Below are 14,283 nucleotides of genomic sequence, written 5' to 3'. Positions count from 1 at the left end.
CCATCCCTGATGTGGTTAAGATGAAAGGAGAGGGTCTGTGGTGTAACCTTTTAGGTCTCTGAAATGATGACTGTTTCTTTCTAGTCTGTAAATCGTTCCCAAACTAGAGTCCAGAAGCAAAGATTCCGAGGCCAGATGTCCATGGCCTGAACCTACGAAGTCCTTTTGCGTTGTTGTATCTCTTCAACTGTGTCATGAAGTAGTTTTTGGATCCATCTGTCCACGTGGATACAGTTGTTTCAGAAGTAACCTCTTCATCCTGGAATAACTTTGGTTTACAGAAGAGTTGCAGAGGCGGTGCAGCAAGCCCTTGTGTATGCCTCACTGGGTTTCTTCTTTTGTCACCTCTTGGTTACTGTGATGCACTTGTGAAAACGAAGCACCGGCACTGGGGCATTACTGTCAGCTCTCCACTTCGTTCGCGTTCTGCTGGTTTCCTACGAATGCCACTCCAGTTCCAGGACCAGCCAGGACGTCAGACTGCACTCAGTCCCCACTCGGGGTTCAGCCCCTTCTGACCTGTGTTTCTCGCTCCTTCCTGGTTCCTCATGACTTTGATCCTTTTGAGGACTAATGGTCAGTTGTTTGGTAGAATGTCCCTCAGTTGGGTTTGTCTGATGTTTTTCTCGTGACTGGACTGTGGATGTTGAGTTTCTGGGAGGAAGACCACGGAGGAAAAGCGCTGTTTCTTCACGTGATATCAAGAGTACGTCCTGCACAGACCTACTAGAGAACGGACTTGAGGATATGGGGAGGGGGAAGGGTGATCTGTGACAAAGCGAGAGAGAGGCATGGACATATATACACTACCAAAAGTAAGGTAGATAGCTAGTGGGAAGCAGCCGCATAGCACAGGGAGATCAGCTTGGTGCTTTGTGACCACCTAGTGGGGTGGGATAGGGAGGGTGGGAGGGAGGGAGACGCAAGAGGGAAGAGATATGGGAACATATGTATATGTATAACTGATTCACTTTGTTATAAAGCAGAAACTAACACACCATTGTAAAGCAATTATACCCCAATAAAGATGTTTAAAAAAAAAAGAGTACGTCCTGTCCACGTGACCTGTCACAGTTGATGCTGACCTTGATAACCTGGCTGGGGTGATGCCTCAGATTTCTCTGCTGTTAACTGTCCCCCCCCCCCATTTCCCGCCCATGGAGGAAGCATCTAAGTAAATAATTTGGAATTCTTCTTTAAGGAAGATTACCTCTTCTCCCTCTTTTATATTTCTTTTTTCCTTTATTTATGTCAGTATGGATTCAGGGATATTGATTTTATACTTCGGGTTATAATTTAATAGTATATTATTTTCTTGCTCGGCATTGAAGCGCTTGTGCTCATTTGCCATGACTTCATCTTCTTTTTTTCTTGAGTGCTTTCTTACTTTCTGGTACTTATGAACGCTCCAGGTGCATCCTGTGTTTTCCCCACCGTCTTAGAATCAGCCATTTCTTTGAGGACCCTTGGTTCCTTTTATTGGAGAAACTAAGATCTGGGTGCTGGGTGTGCTCCTTGCTTCTGGGGTGTTTCCTCTAGGTCCTCTCACGGACAGAGCTGGGATATAAATACCTGTGTATGCGTACTGATGTACATAGGTATAGCTTTGTGTTGTATCAAAAGATTTAATGTTCTTGTGTGTGAAGCTTAAAATTTTGATGTTAAAGGTATGCTCCTCAGGCAAATTGGTGTCTCTCTAGGCGCAGACGTGAGTGTCTGTAAGTTGTGTAGGTAGATTAGACAAGGTGCATGCCCCGAAGTCTCCTCTTTCTTACAAACATATAAAGTTATTATGTTTATTACTGTTAACTCTCCTGGTATGAAAATTTAGGCCCACCTTTTTGCTGCCCTAAAGAATAGTTATTTTTTTTTCATGCATGAAGAGATGTTTGAATATCTGTCATTTGGGGTTTAATAAGTTACAAGCTGGGGTAATTTTCTTTTGCTCTTTAGTTTATTATGAAAGGGGAGTTCACATGCATGGATTTCCACATTGGCCTTTGCACTCACAATATTAATAATTTTTCAGAAGAAGAGATATTCAAACTGAAGAGTTAATCATCACTTCTGGACCGTAAGATACCCTGTTAATGTTTTTCTAAATAAAAATAGAGAACTTTAATTTCTAGCGTAAGGCAGTTTTCTAACAATGTAATAGTATTTGATGTAAGTTTTCAAGGAACTAGTTTTGAAAGTTATTTACTGTGTTATTAGAATTACTTTGATTATCTTATTGTCATAGATGTGGGAAACCACAAACAAGCTCAGTGTGAACGGCGATGAAGGACCTTGTAGGTTTTCTTCCTTTAAATAAAACTACTATTAGTGTAAGTATTATTTATATGATGTTTTTATAATAAAAATAGGGAAATGATCCCAAGGTTATTTCCCTTTCTGTTTCCCATCTTAATTACCAGGTGGTCCTAAACCCAAGCAGTAAACACCATCTCTGGGACCTGTGGATTTAATAGGAATATTTTCAGCCCTGTGACAAGAAATGGCAAAGGTAGAATGCAATAGAGGAGTTATTTAGCTTCTGTTCCTCAAGGTGACCATTTAAGTAAAATTGCCCAGGCTTTCTGACATAGTTTATGCATTGCTTAAATTTTATGTGTGACAGAGGAGCTAAGAAGTTGTATTATTCTATTTAATTTTTCAGGTAAGAAAATTTAGCTCAATGTAAGTTAAGTGTCCTGTCCATGTTCCCCAGAATAGTTAATGGATTCGATCAGGACCACAAACCATCTAGACAGCCTGGCTTTTATTCTAGTTCTTCACACACACACACACACACACACACACACACACACACACACACTATTATAGTGCAGTCGTCTGGTTTATTTTATTTTATTTATTTATTTAATAAATTATTTTATTTCATTTTAAAATAATTCAGTTACTGAACATAATGTGTCTCATTTTGCAAAAGCAGGTATTAATGCTTATGATTAGGAAGCATTACGATAGAATACATTTTATATTTTTTCTGACCTAGTGCTCAAGAAAAGATCAACCAGAATAAAACATGTCAACCATACATCATCGTTTCAATTTTCTTGTTGCTGTTCTTATTCCTTTTTGGGGGATATGAGGGACAAATTACAGAGTAGCATGAATTAACAATGAAAACCCATAAAGAAGATGAGAAAAGTTAAGCCCAACACTAGGGCTTTTGTATAACTTTTATGTTGGTAAGGAGGCACAGAATTTCATCTCTAAGACTTTTATTTTCAACATCAACTATGGTAGGAGATTATTGAGAGAAAGATTCTTTGGTATGTCTTTTTAAGGTCTTATGACAGTATTTATTGATTAGGGAAACTTAGGGAAATTACCATTGGACTCATGTATTGATAATCAAGTTTCATAAGTGTTATATATCTTAAATGTGCTCTTGTCTCAAATTGTCTTCTATTTTCACTTTCTAATTTTAGGTTTTGCTATCTAGGTGGTTAGTGAATATTTGAATGCTTGTTATATGCCATTCACTTTGATTGTTTACACTTTTATGTTGGTGAGTTACTATAGCTTTTCAGTAATCTTTTATCTGTCTTTAACAGCTGATTTAATTACGGCAACTAGCCTTTATTAGCATTAGAATTATCAGAGTTGACTTAGATGTAGAATTTTGGAGCTAGATTGACCCTAGCCATCATCTGGTTCTTTTGACTGTACATTGGAAACATCTGGGGGAGATTTAAAAAACTACTCGAAGCCCCCCTCCAGAGATTCTGATTTAATTGATTTGGAGTGTGGCCTCGGCACCAGATTTTTTTTTTTTTTTTTAAATCATCATGGTGAATGTTTATTACAGCAAAGGACATACTGAGGGAAAGCAGGAGAGGTATCCGTAGGCAAGGGCTAGAGAGCTGGGGTTCAGGCTTCCAAGTCACCCCTCCTTGCATGAGTCCCACGAACATGCATTTCTCTCCAGCTGCAAACTACAGAGACATGTGTCAGATGTCTCCACCCAAGGAAGCCGGCTGGAGTTTGGAATCAAGAGTTCTAAAGAGGGTCGATCAAGCAGCTACAAACCAGGCGCCAGGTGCCCATCACAGATCTTCCCGCTGACATGAAAGAATAGTGACAACCCGGTCCATCCTGACACACTGCCTTAGGTTGGCACCGGATTTTTAAAAGTTTCCCCAGGTGATTCTAATGTGTGGACAGGTTGGAGAACTACTGTTACAGTTCCTCATTCTGTGAACAAGATACAGTAAGACCCAGACTTACCAGGTGATTCTGCTTTGAGGATCCAAAATCATGAATGAAATTGGTGCATTTAGCATGAGTTTTTTTTTAAATATATTTATTTTTGGCTGCGTTGGGTCTTTGTTGCTGTGCATGGGCTTTCTCTAGTTGCGGCCAGCGGGGGCTACTCTTCGCTGCGGTGCGTGGGCTTCTCACTGCGGTGGCTTCTCTTGCTGCGGAGCACGCGCTCTAGGCGCACGGGCTCAGTAGTTGTGGCTTGCGGGCTCAGTAGTTGTGGCTCGTGGGCTCAGTAGTTGTGGCTCGTGGGCTCTAGAGCGCAGGCTCAGTAGTCGTGGCGCACAGGCTTACTTGCTCTGGGGCATGTGGGATCTTCCCAGACCAGGGATCGAACCCGTGTCCCCTGCATTGGCAGGTGGATTCCCAACCACTGTGCCACCAGGGAAGTCCCAGCATGAGTCTTAAAGTAGATGTCCATATTGGTGGCTTTAATAATTTAGAAGTGTAGCAAAAATAGGGGGTCTCATTTCTTCTTTCAGCTGAACTCTTCACAGTTTTCTACGGTGAGGGCTTCCACATCAGCACAGGACTGGCTAGATTTTCTCTGGCATGTGTAGCATTTCGTTCTCTGCCCTTGCATTTTTTTTCCTTTAAACTTACTGAAATCGGATCTTTGCTCTTTTTTGAGAAAATGTCCATTCCATGGAAATTATTTCTATAATTCTTGTAGGCTGTTCAAGGAAGGGGTACTGTGCAAATTTGTAATGGATGTTTTAAATGAAACTGTGAATTAGTTAACCTTAGATTGGAAAGAAACACATAAATTTCAGTGCTTGGCATGGTATACAGTAGATGCTTAATTTGTATGTGTGTGTTTTAACTTTTAAACATGTTTCTGCCTCTGAGTCCATAATACTGTAGCCAGTAAGGATATTTGCCTTGATTGGCCGGCTAGGTAAGGAATCCGTGTTCAGTAAGTTGATGAATGTCTTTAAGCTTTAGTTTGCTTATCAAGTGAGGAGCTGGAGAGATTCTAGTATTTTATGATTCTGTAACCATGAACACATGGTGGTATAATTGTAAGTAAGTGGCATTTTGTCTCCTGGAAGCCCAGAGGAGAGTTTATCTTAGCAGCCGGTTAGCGGGTTGCCCCCTAGAGTTAGCACGAGAAGTGCCAGTGGGCTTCAGTACCCTGGTGCAAAGGCAGCAGTGGGGTCTGGAAAGGACAGCAGTAGAGGCCCATTCTCTCCCTACCTGACCCCTGAGTACTCCTCACAGGTAAAGAAGGCACCTTATAGTATTGCCTAACCGGTACCGTCCTGTCTGCGTCTCCATCTTTTGAAATCCTTTCACTCATAGAGTTGTCTTCGCGCTTTGGAGAATGCAGTGTCCTCATGTCCTTGAACTCAGGTTACCATCACGTTCTTATGTAATCGCTCATTGCACTCGCGTTACCTTCGTTTCTTGTTTTTTCTTTGTTTCTAATTCATGTTGCTTCAGAAAGTGGTGACAGCATGTGGCATTTAAGAAAGATCCAGTGATTGATGTTTGGCTATGTTAATGTACTTGATAATTTGTACAGGACGCGTTCTGGAGATGGGTAGGAGGCTGAGTTAGTGATTAAGGAGAGTTTAGAATTTAGAGACGCTTGGTTTAACCATTTATGAAAGACACGTTTGGAATCGGAGACCCAGAGGGAATTGAAGACTTGCTCAGGATCTCAGATTTGATTCTGGATCTCAGTCAGATTCCTTTGCACGTCACCACACTGCTTCACAAGAATTCTACGTTAGACCAAGGAGGTGGAGACAGATGTTCAGTTTTGATAGTAATGTGTGAGGGTAATCCACATGCCATAGTTACAGTTCTGCTTGCCTAGAGAGCCAACCACTTGTATAATCTATTATAAGTATATGGTACACACTGCTTTTCAGTAGCCTACGCATTTATTTAAAGCAATAATTTTTAGGGGTGAAATACTCAGCATTATTTAAAAAATTGATATTTGGGATTCCAATAATCCTATAACTTCCGTAACATAAACTGCAGAAATTAACACGGGGAAACTGTGGCTACAGTGGTTCTCAAATTGGAAATAGGGGACAGTCTTAAACTATATAGTAGGGGAGTCAGCGAGATTTTTAAGTTTTCCAGAAGTGTAGATGAGTGGGGAAAAGTTGAGAAACTTGGCACGTAAAGCCAATATGGAATTCCAGCTGAGCAGTTTTAATTTTCCATTTTGACGGACAATCAACCTCTTGCACCTTTTTTATTTCCTCTTCCTTGTTTTGACAAGATCTAAGAGGACTAGAAAATTAAATGTTAAGGCATTTCTTCTTCCCTTTGGCCTTGAACAAGGGTAGGAGTGTTCAATAATATAATTCCATCTTGAGAAGAAGTATATTTAATGGAAAAAAGATAATGGGCTTCTTTGTGAGATGCTTCCAGGTAGCGGAACATGGGTGATGTTATCTGTTTCTCTAGTAGGGCTCTTACTGGGCAGTATTCTGTTGTTCCCCACCTGAATTGACTCTCTTTAGAACAGCAGAAACTCCTGGAATTAGTTTGAGCAGTACTGCAGAAGATGTGACAATTCTCAAGTACGTCCTTTGATTCCTTCTCAAGGAATAAAAGAGTATTGTTCTGTGTCTTGGCAGACCTGACATTCAATTAGTAAAGGCATCCTTATACTTCAAGGTTGAGTCATTTTTAAAAGTAAGAGCAATATGATTGATCTTGAAAAACAATAAATATTTTCCTTGTCATGTACCTTGTTACAAAGTGACGATGAGCTAAATAGTTACTTTGAAAATGGTCACTTTCTAACTTCCTCACTCTGAAACCTTTGAGAAGGGTCTACTTCATTAAAACATACATTCGCATTTTTTTCAGGCAATTGAAAATTTATATTATCAAGTTGAATTCTTTTTTGTTTATAATTTCCCCTTTGCAGGTCTACTCAACTCTTCCCAAGAGTGAAGCCATCATCCAAATTCATTTTTTGGATTCAATAGCATCAAACTCACCTGTCGAGAATTGCTGTCATCTAAAGCACTGTAAACATTGCAGAAGTAGGCAGAGTAATTGTGCTTGCTCTTAGGTTATTACTACTATCTTCGTATAACATTAGTGGAGTGTAGTCCAGCCGAAATGGTGATTATGTTAATTACAAATATAAATTATAATTATTAATAATAAAGGGTAAGTAAACACTGGCAGAAAGCATCCTAAGCTTGCAGTTCAGGCTTACATAGACTTAAAAAGAGACACCAGGGTATCCTTGCTCAACCAGCTGCGGAGGGTAAATGGCTTAAGGAGACAATTCCATTGAATGTTCCGGGGAAGAAATATGTGTATTAAACCTAATTGGAAGCATGAGATCTGTTTTTACCACCCAGGATCCTGAATTAGTGGAGGTTGGGAGAACGGACTAAAATCTATTCTGAGTGTTGTATGCTGGAGAGATTTAATTTATCATAGTGGTTAAGGACGCTAGATTACAAGCTCTATGATCTTCAGCAAGTTACTTAACCTGTCTGAACTTCCTTATTTGTAAAATAGGGGATAATGAAAGAACCTACCTCCTAAGACTGCTCTGAAGATTGAAAATGATCCTTTTCAAACAGGTGGCTTTTATGATTTTTGACGCTGTCGAATGCAGTGTTGAGTTTGTATGATGGCTGCATTTTATCTTGCGAAGACCTGGGTAGAGCTGAGGAGAAATTATAAACAAATAATTCAAGTTAATGATACACATTTTTGATTGCTTCAAACAGTAGCTGGAATAGCTTAGAATAGTGTCTAGTATAAGGTAAGTGCTCAAATATGTTAGTCATTTTTTATTAATGGTACACCTATTTCTTACTTAATTGTAACGGTAAAACTCTGAAATCATTATTACCCCTTTTTATAAATGAGACTCAAGAGGAGTTTGGTAATTTGCTTCTTTGTAGGAAAGCTGAGATTGAAATCCTGGCTTTCAGATTCTCAAGTCAGGCTACTGTTACCATGCTCTAAGATGCTGTGTATCTGTTCTCCTGAAGGACTGACAAATACTCACATACATTTATTCCAGAAATTTAGGCAGGAGCTCGCTGTAACCCTTAAGATGTTTTACGCTTTTTCTGTTTAACTGGTTTATGGCATCTTTGGTTATTCATGTTGCTGTATTATAGCTATTAAACTAACTTACCATAAACAAAAACCGTGATTTTTATACCCTGTTTGGAAGATGAAAATTCTGCCCTCACAATGCCATCCAACACCATAAGATTATCAAGGACAGTGATAATTAGGTGCTTTTGACAAGGAACCCAATTGCACATAATAGGAAGCCAGTGATCCTTCAAGTGTTCCCTTCTGTTTTTCCCAAACTCATCTGATGACAAGAATTCCTTGACGGGGTGGCTGGGGGAGACACGTTCTGCTTGTGAGAAGAATGGATCCCTAGTTCTCTGGAGTCCGTGATTTAGCGCAGCTGGAGAGGGGCTCAGGCATGTGTATGTATTATTTGAGAAGCTCACTTTGATGGATGATCAGTTAGTTTAGGAACCATCTTTCCCACTTGGCATGTAGCTTGGTTCATTGGCTGTCCACCTTATTTGGCCGGTTAAGATTCTTGCGTTGTCCATTCAAGGTGAGGGAAAGACATCTTCATGAGGAACTTCATGATCTGTAAATGTCGGCGAGCTCTGCAGACTCCATGAACCATGAGGTGAGGACTGCAGCTTCCCCGTTCTCGTCAGGACCTCTGGTGGTTGTAGCTGAGTGAGCCTGAATGAGACCAGGATGTAATAGCGAGAAGAATGCTGGCCTGGAGGGTGTTCCAGTGCAGGGGTGGTGCCTGAGCACCTGGGAGAGAGACAGCATTCCTGTTTTTCGCCCGTGATGGCCGATACTCCTTGTATTGCTGAATTATGTGTTTCTTGTATTCTTTACTTTCCAGTTTGGGAATTGCAAGCCGATGACCCTTTAAAGTGGTTTCTAGGGTTTCAGAGTCATGCCTTTGACTTAACTTGACTGTACCTGTTAACCAAGACGAATGAATGGCTTTTTGGAAGAACAGGTTTTACAAGACTACCAGTTTTGTTGCACTTGGTGTCTGTAATCTACTTGTGAAAAGGAATTTTTCACCAAGTCCGTTTTTTAGGATGGAGGGGAAACTTAAGAAATAATTTAAATTTCTGTGTTGCAGTGGCTTTCCCTGTCCATTCAAATGTCAGCTTTTCCATCTGGAATTTTTAAAAGACCTTCCCACATATGTCTACTGCTAGAGATGCATTTCTCTAAGAAAGGAATCCTTTCTTAGGACAATCCCTTAGGCAGTTGAAGCCACTTCACCCCGTTTTTCCTTTCCTCCTTGTGTCAGTGGCAGTGGTGAGAAGGGTAGGGTAGGGAACCTGGGGTTTGGAGGAGTTGGGGTGTGGAAAGAGGCAGGGGCAGTGACAGCAGAGCATAATGAAATTCTGTAGTAAAAATAGCAAAGAGTACGTACGTGTAGTCGTTGCATTTAGAAAGTTGATTCTCCCAAGTGATTGTTCGCCCAGTTTGTTTATCCAGCGTTTCAGAGTTATACTGAACGTGCGTAATGTTTTCTTCTTAAAAGGGATACACGTAAAACAGAAAGTCTTTATAATTTTTATTCTTAGGAGTGTCTGTGTTGCATTTTTGCCAAAAGTGGGTAGAGGGAAAGTTCCTGTTTATCCTCTGCTCCCTTCACTCCCCACCCAACAAAACTTCCTAGGAGCTGCAATTCAGTTCTCTTTTCTCTCTCATTGTTCTCCTTTCTGGGAAAACATTATTACTTAGGTGTAAATACGGACACAGATACAGAGTATATTTGGACAAGAAGCGAAGGGAAGCATGTTAACTGTCCTTTGGTTCTCTTTCTTGTGCCCTGAAGCTGCAGGTCTTGAAGACTGTCTAGTGGGGATTTCCCTGGTGGTCCAGGGGTTAAGACTCCACGCCTCCAAGGCAGGGAGCCCAGATTCGATCCGTGATCAGGGAACTAGATCCTGCGTGCTGCAACTAAGACCTGGTGCAGGCAAATAAATAAATATTAAAAAAAAGACGACTATCTAGTGAACCTCCACTCTTCCATGAGGGCAGTACCTAAACCATCTTTTTTACCTTTTACCTTTACCTTTTATGTCAATAAAATGACACCTTTACCTTGTCATTTGCTTTTTAAGAAAGCACTTAAAAGGTTGTCAGTGGTATCCAACTATTTCCTACCTAAATCCCTCTACTTTTAAGTACAGGACACCTGTCGTTTACACAGTTCCTTATTGGACACTTTGTGCAAACGTTCTCTTCTTTGTGGAGAGGGAATGGTAAGTAAGTACTGATGGCAACCCTTGGGGTTGCAAAAAAAAACAAAAGCAGAGATTACTGGTCATTCACGTGAGCATCAGAAGTAGCTTGAAAAGCACACAAAACTTAGTCTTTTCAGTTTGCTCATTTTGTACAATTTTAATCTTACCGAGAAGGATGAAATTTTCTTTAAAATTTAGTGTTTTATTTTTGGCTGCATTGGGTCTTTGTTGCGGCGGGCGGGGGCTACTCTTTGTTGCGGTGTGCGGGCTTCTCATTGCGGTGGCTTCTCTTGTTGCAGAGCACGGGCTCTAGGCGCGTGGGCTTCAGTAGTTGTGGCGTGTGGGCTCAGTAGTTGTGGCTCGCGGGCTTAGTTGCTCCACGGCATGTGGGATCTTCCTGGACCAGGGCTCGAACCCGTGTCCCCTGCATTGGCAGGTGGATTCTTAACCACTGCGCCACCAGGGAAGTCCGAGAAGGATGAAATTTTATTAGCAGTATTTGCTAAATTGGACCTGGGATCTTAAAGGAACCAGAAATTGTCATTGGGCATCTTGCTGGAAGGTTTCAGTCTTATTTGGCACTGTGGAGTCTGTCTAATCCTTTTTTCCCTTAAATTTGAAACAGTGGCAACAGCTATAAGATAGCCAACGTGTAAGTGCTTTATATAACTTATTTCATCTTCACAGTTGCACTGTCAAGTAGGTATTATCTTCAGTTTACAGAAACTTCAGCTTAGAGTTGTTGGGTAAGTCTTACCAGTTGGGTAAGTCCCAGGACTGCAGCTGGGTTCTGATGCCAAGGTACTTCCTCTTAATTGTTACCCTCTGCCACCTCTGTCATTTGCAGTGTCTCCTTCAGCCTTTTTCCTTCTGGGTCATGTAGCTGTTTCCATTCTGCACCGTCCTCCTTCTGTTTGACAAACAAGAATTCGTAAATTCAGATTCCACTGTATGGCAGAAGTGGCATGGCGTCATTATTATTCTCTTGGGGAAAACGTGTTGCCTGAATCTGTGTGGGGAAAATTCTTTTCTTTTGATTTCAGGACTCGTAATGGGGTCAACCTTATGGAGATTTCCAAGAGAACACACAGTGTTGTTCTTGTTGTCCCAGGGTCTGTTAAAAACGATATTCCAGAATCAAGTTTGACCACTGCAAGATTCTTTATGTTTGTGATACGACAAATTAAATTTGAGGCATTACATGTTCCAGTCTCAGAATTTTTAATGATCTGCTATTTAAAAAGGATCTGTGCATTGGCTGGGCCGTGGTGGAACAGCCCATTTATTTATCAACCCTTCACTGCTTTCTGTGGTTTACTTTGCTCTTTTGTTAGGTACTTTCTCATGGCTTAAACAGTTTTGCTCCTTTTTTTTTTTTTGCGGTACGCGGGCCTCTGACTGTTGTGGCCTCTCCCGTTGCGGAGCACAGGCTCCAGACGCGCAGGCTCAGCGGCCATGGCTCACGGGACCAGCCACTCAGCGGGCATGTGGGATCTTCCCGGACCGGGGCACGAACTCACGTCCCCTGCATCGGCAGGCGGACTCTCAACCACTGCGCCACCAGGGAAGCCCAGTTTTGCTCCTTTTTAAGAAAATTAGCAGAATATAAAAATTCTACAACTTTAACTCTTCATTAGAAGCATGGGGGTAATTTTAGTTGACAGCGTGAACAATGGTGTTCTGAACTTGTATAGCAGCATCCTAGTCCCGGATGGAAGCAGCTGCATCCTTTTTCTTTTCTTTTTTTTTTTTTTTTTCCTTTTTCTTAATTTAGGAGGAACGAACCCCATTGTTTTCAGATCCCCAGGTGAATGCTTCTGTGGAAATTGTGAGACAAGGATAACACAGGTAGTATTGATTTCCCTCTGGTCAAACTTCATCCATCTGCAAGGAAGGAGAATCCCCCCTCCTTTTTTTTTTTTTTTTTACTTTTTATTTTATATTGGAGTAGAGTTGATTAACAATGTTGTGTTAGTTTCAGGTGTACAGTAAAGTGATTCAGTTACACATATGCATGTATCTATTCTTTTTCAAATTCTTTTCCCAATTAGGTTTTTAGAGAATATTGAGCAGAGTTCTCTGTTCTATACAGTAGGTCCTTCTTGGTTATCTGTTGTACATATAACAGTGTGTACATGTCAATTCCAAACTCCCTAACTATCCCTTCCCCCCATCCTTCTCCCCTGCCCCCCGTTATCCATAAGTTCATTCTCTAAGTCTGTGAATCTGTTTCAGTTTTGTAAATAAGTTCATTTGTATCATTTTTTTTAGATTCCACATATAAGTGATATCATACAATATTTTTCTTTCTCTGTCTGATGTACTTCACCCAGTAGGACAATCTCTGGGTCCATCCATGTTGCTGCAAATGGCATTATTTCATTCTTTTTAATGGCTGAATAATATTCCATTGTATATAGGGTGTTTGGACATTATCTTTTTTTTAAGGAGAATCCCTTTTAACTCTGATACCTAAGTATGAAATGTGGCTTTGGATTCGTAGTAATTGTGCACTTACATTATTTTTTAATTGAAAAGGATTTTTCCAGGAAGAAACTGTCAACATTATTTTAGTATTCTAGCTGGGCAGACGTTGAAGAGTCTTTTTGTGTGTGTGTGTCAGGTAAACCGTAGATGACACGTCTGTCTATCCTCATTTTAAAATGTTACTTATTTTATGACATGTACCTTTTACTGACTGATTCTTCCTTGTTATTTCGCATCAATTTCTGATAGTCATGGCTATGTGAAATGTTCGCAATAGCTAATATTTAGGCAGATTTAACCCTCTTTCAAACCGAATGAAGGACATACCTGTTATCCTTATTTTACAGATGAGGAAAGTTGAGGAATTTACCCAAGGTCACACAGCTAGTAATGGTAGAACCAAGCCTCAAACCCATGTCATTAAAGCCCCATTCATGACACAGGGACATCCCGGTAGTGCTGGGACTATGGCTGGAAGGTGTTCATTGCATTTATTCTAACAGCGCATACGTGAAGAAAGTCTGCTTCAATGGACTGCAATGCAGCCCACAGAGCTTAGACTAGAGGCAGGTGCATATGCTTAATATGTGTGTAATGCATCTGTTTCTATAGGTAGCAAGCTGTCTGGGTGAACATCTGCTATTTTGTGCTTTAAAGCAGTGACTCCAAAAGGAAGTGGACTTTGTTTAAGTGAAGTTGGAATGTAGGCTCTATCTACATAATCCTGTAAATCATCTTTTTCTCTTTAACAATGAAACTTTTTGAGTACAAGGCAGGAATTCATATTCAAGTTGGTTTTACTTACCCATATTGAGGTTTAAAAGGTAAAAATAGTGCAACAGTTTCTTCTATAGTTTGTCCTATGCTACATTTTTAGTCTTCTGCTGATTCCTTGTGATCACATATTTGGAACTAGTTGGAAATTAAAGTTCTTTAAAGCTATAGGTTTTGAATGCATAAATGCTTTTTTCCCCCCAAAGATAATATATAAATTATGTGGGGAGAAAGGACGTGAAAGAGGAAAAAAGGATAGCCATTTGTGTGAGGACATTCTTTTAAGTATATGGTTTAAACAAATCTTGGGGGTAAACTTAAAAAGTGGATTGTTGTGTAGCATTTTAAACATTTTGAGATAGATTTTTTTTCAATTGTTTTCAGGGATGGACTACTTAATATGAATGAAAGATTCTGTTAGAAAAACTGAATTTTGTAATGAATTTCTTCTGCGATATTGCTTTCAGAAAGCAAGTGGTTAGAAGAGATCTTAGCT

General features: G+C 40.4%; 1 protein-coding gene across 5 annotated transcripts in view; it reads left to right on the top strand.

Annotated features, from left to right (window-relative positions):
- RAPGEF2 (Rap guanine nucleotide exchange factor 2) overlaps positions 1–14,283 on the top strand; it is a 246,004-nt gene that overhangs the window by 42,855 nt on the left and 188,866 nt on the right. Inside the window, exon 1 of one of the 5 annotated variants that reach the window (XM_079919704.1) lies at positions 6,402–6,660. The exons of the other annotated variants lie outside the window; for them this stretch is intronic. Within the exon in view, the coding sequence (XP_079775830.1) occupies positions 6,634–6,660 (27 nt within the window). The 5' untranslated portion in view covers positions 6,402–6,633. Of the gene's footprint in view, positions 1–6,401; positions 6,661–14,283 lie in introns of those variants that run through there. 5 annotated transcript variants of the gene reach the window in all.

This window comes from Stenella coeruleoalba, assembly GCF_951394435.1.
Source record: "Stenella coeruleoalba genome assembly, chromosome: 4".
In the NCBI taxonomy this organism is placed as follows: Eukaryota; Metazoa; Chordata; class Mammalia; order Artiodactyla; family Delphinidae; genus Stenella; species Stenella coeruleoalba.
This window is presented reverse-complemented; position numbering and strand designations above follow the sequence as displayed.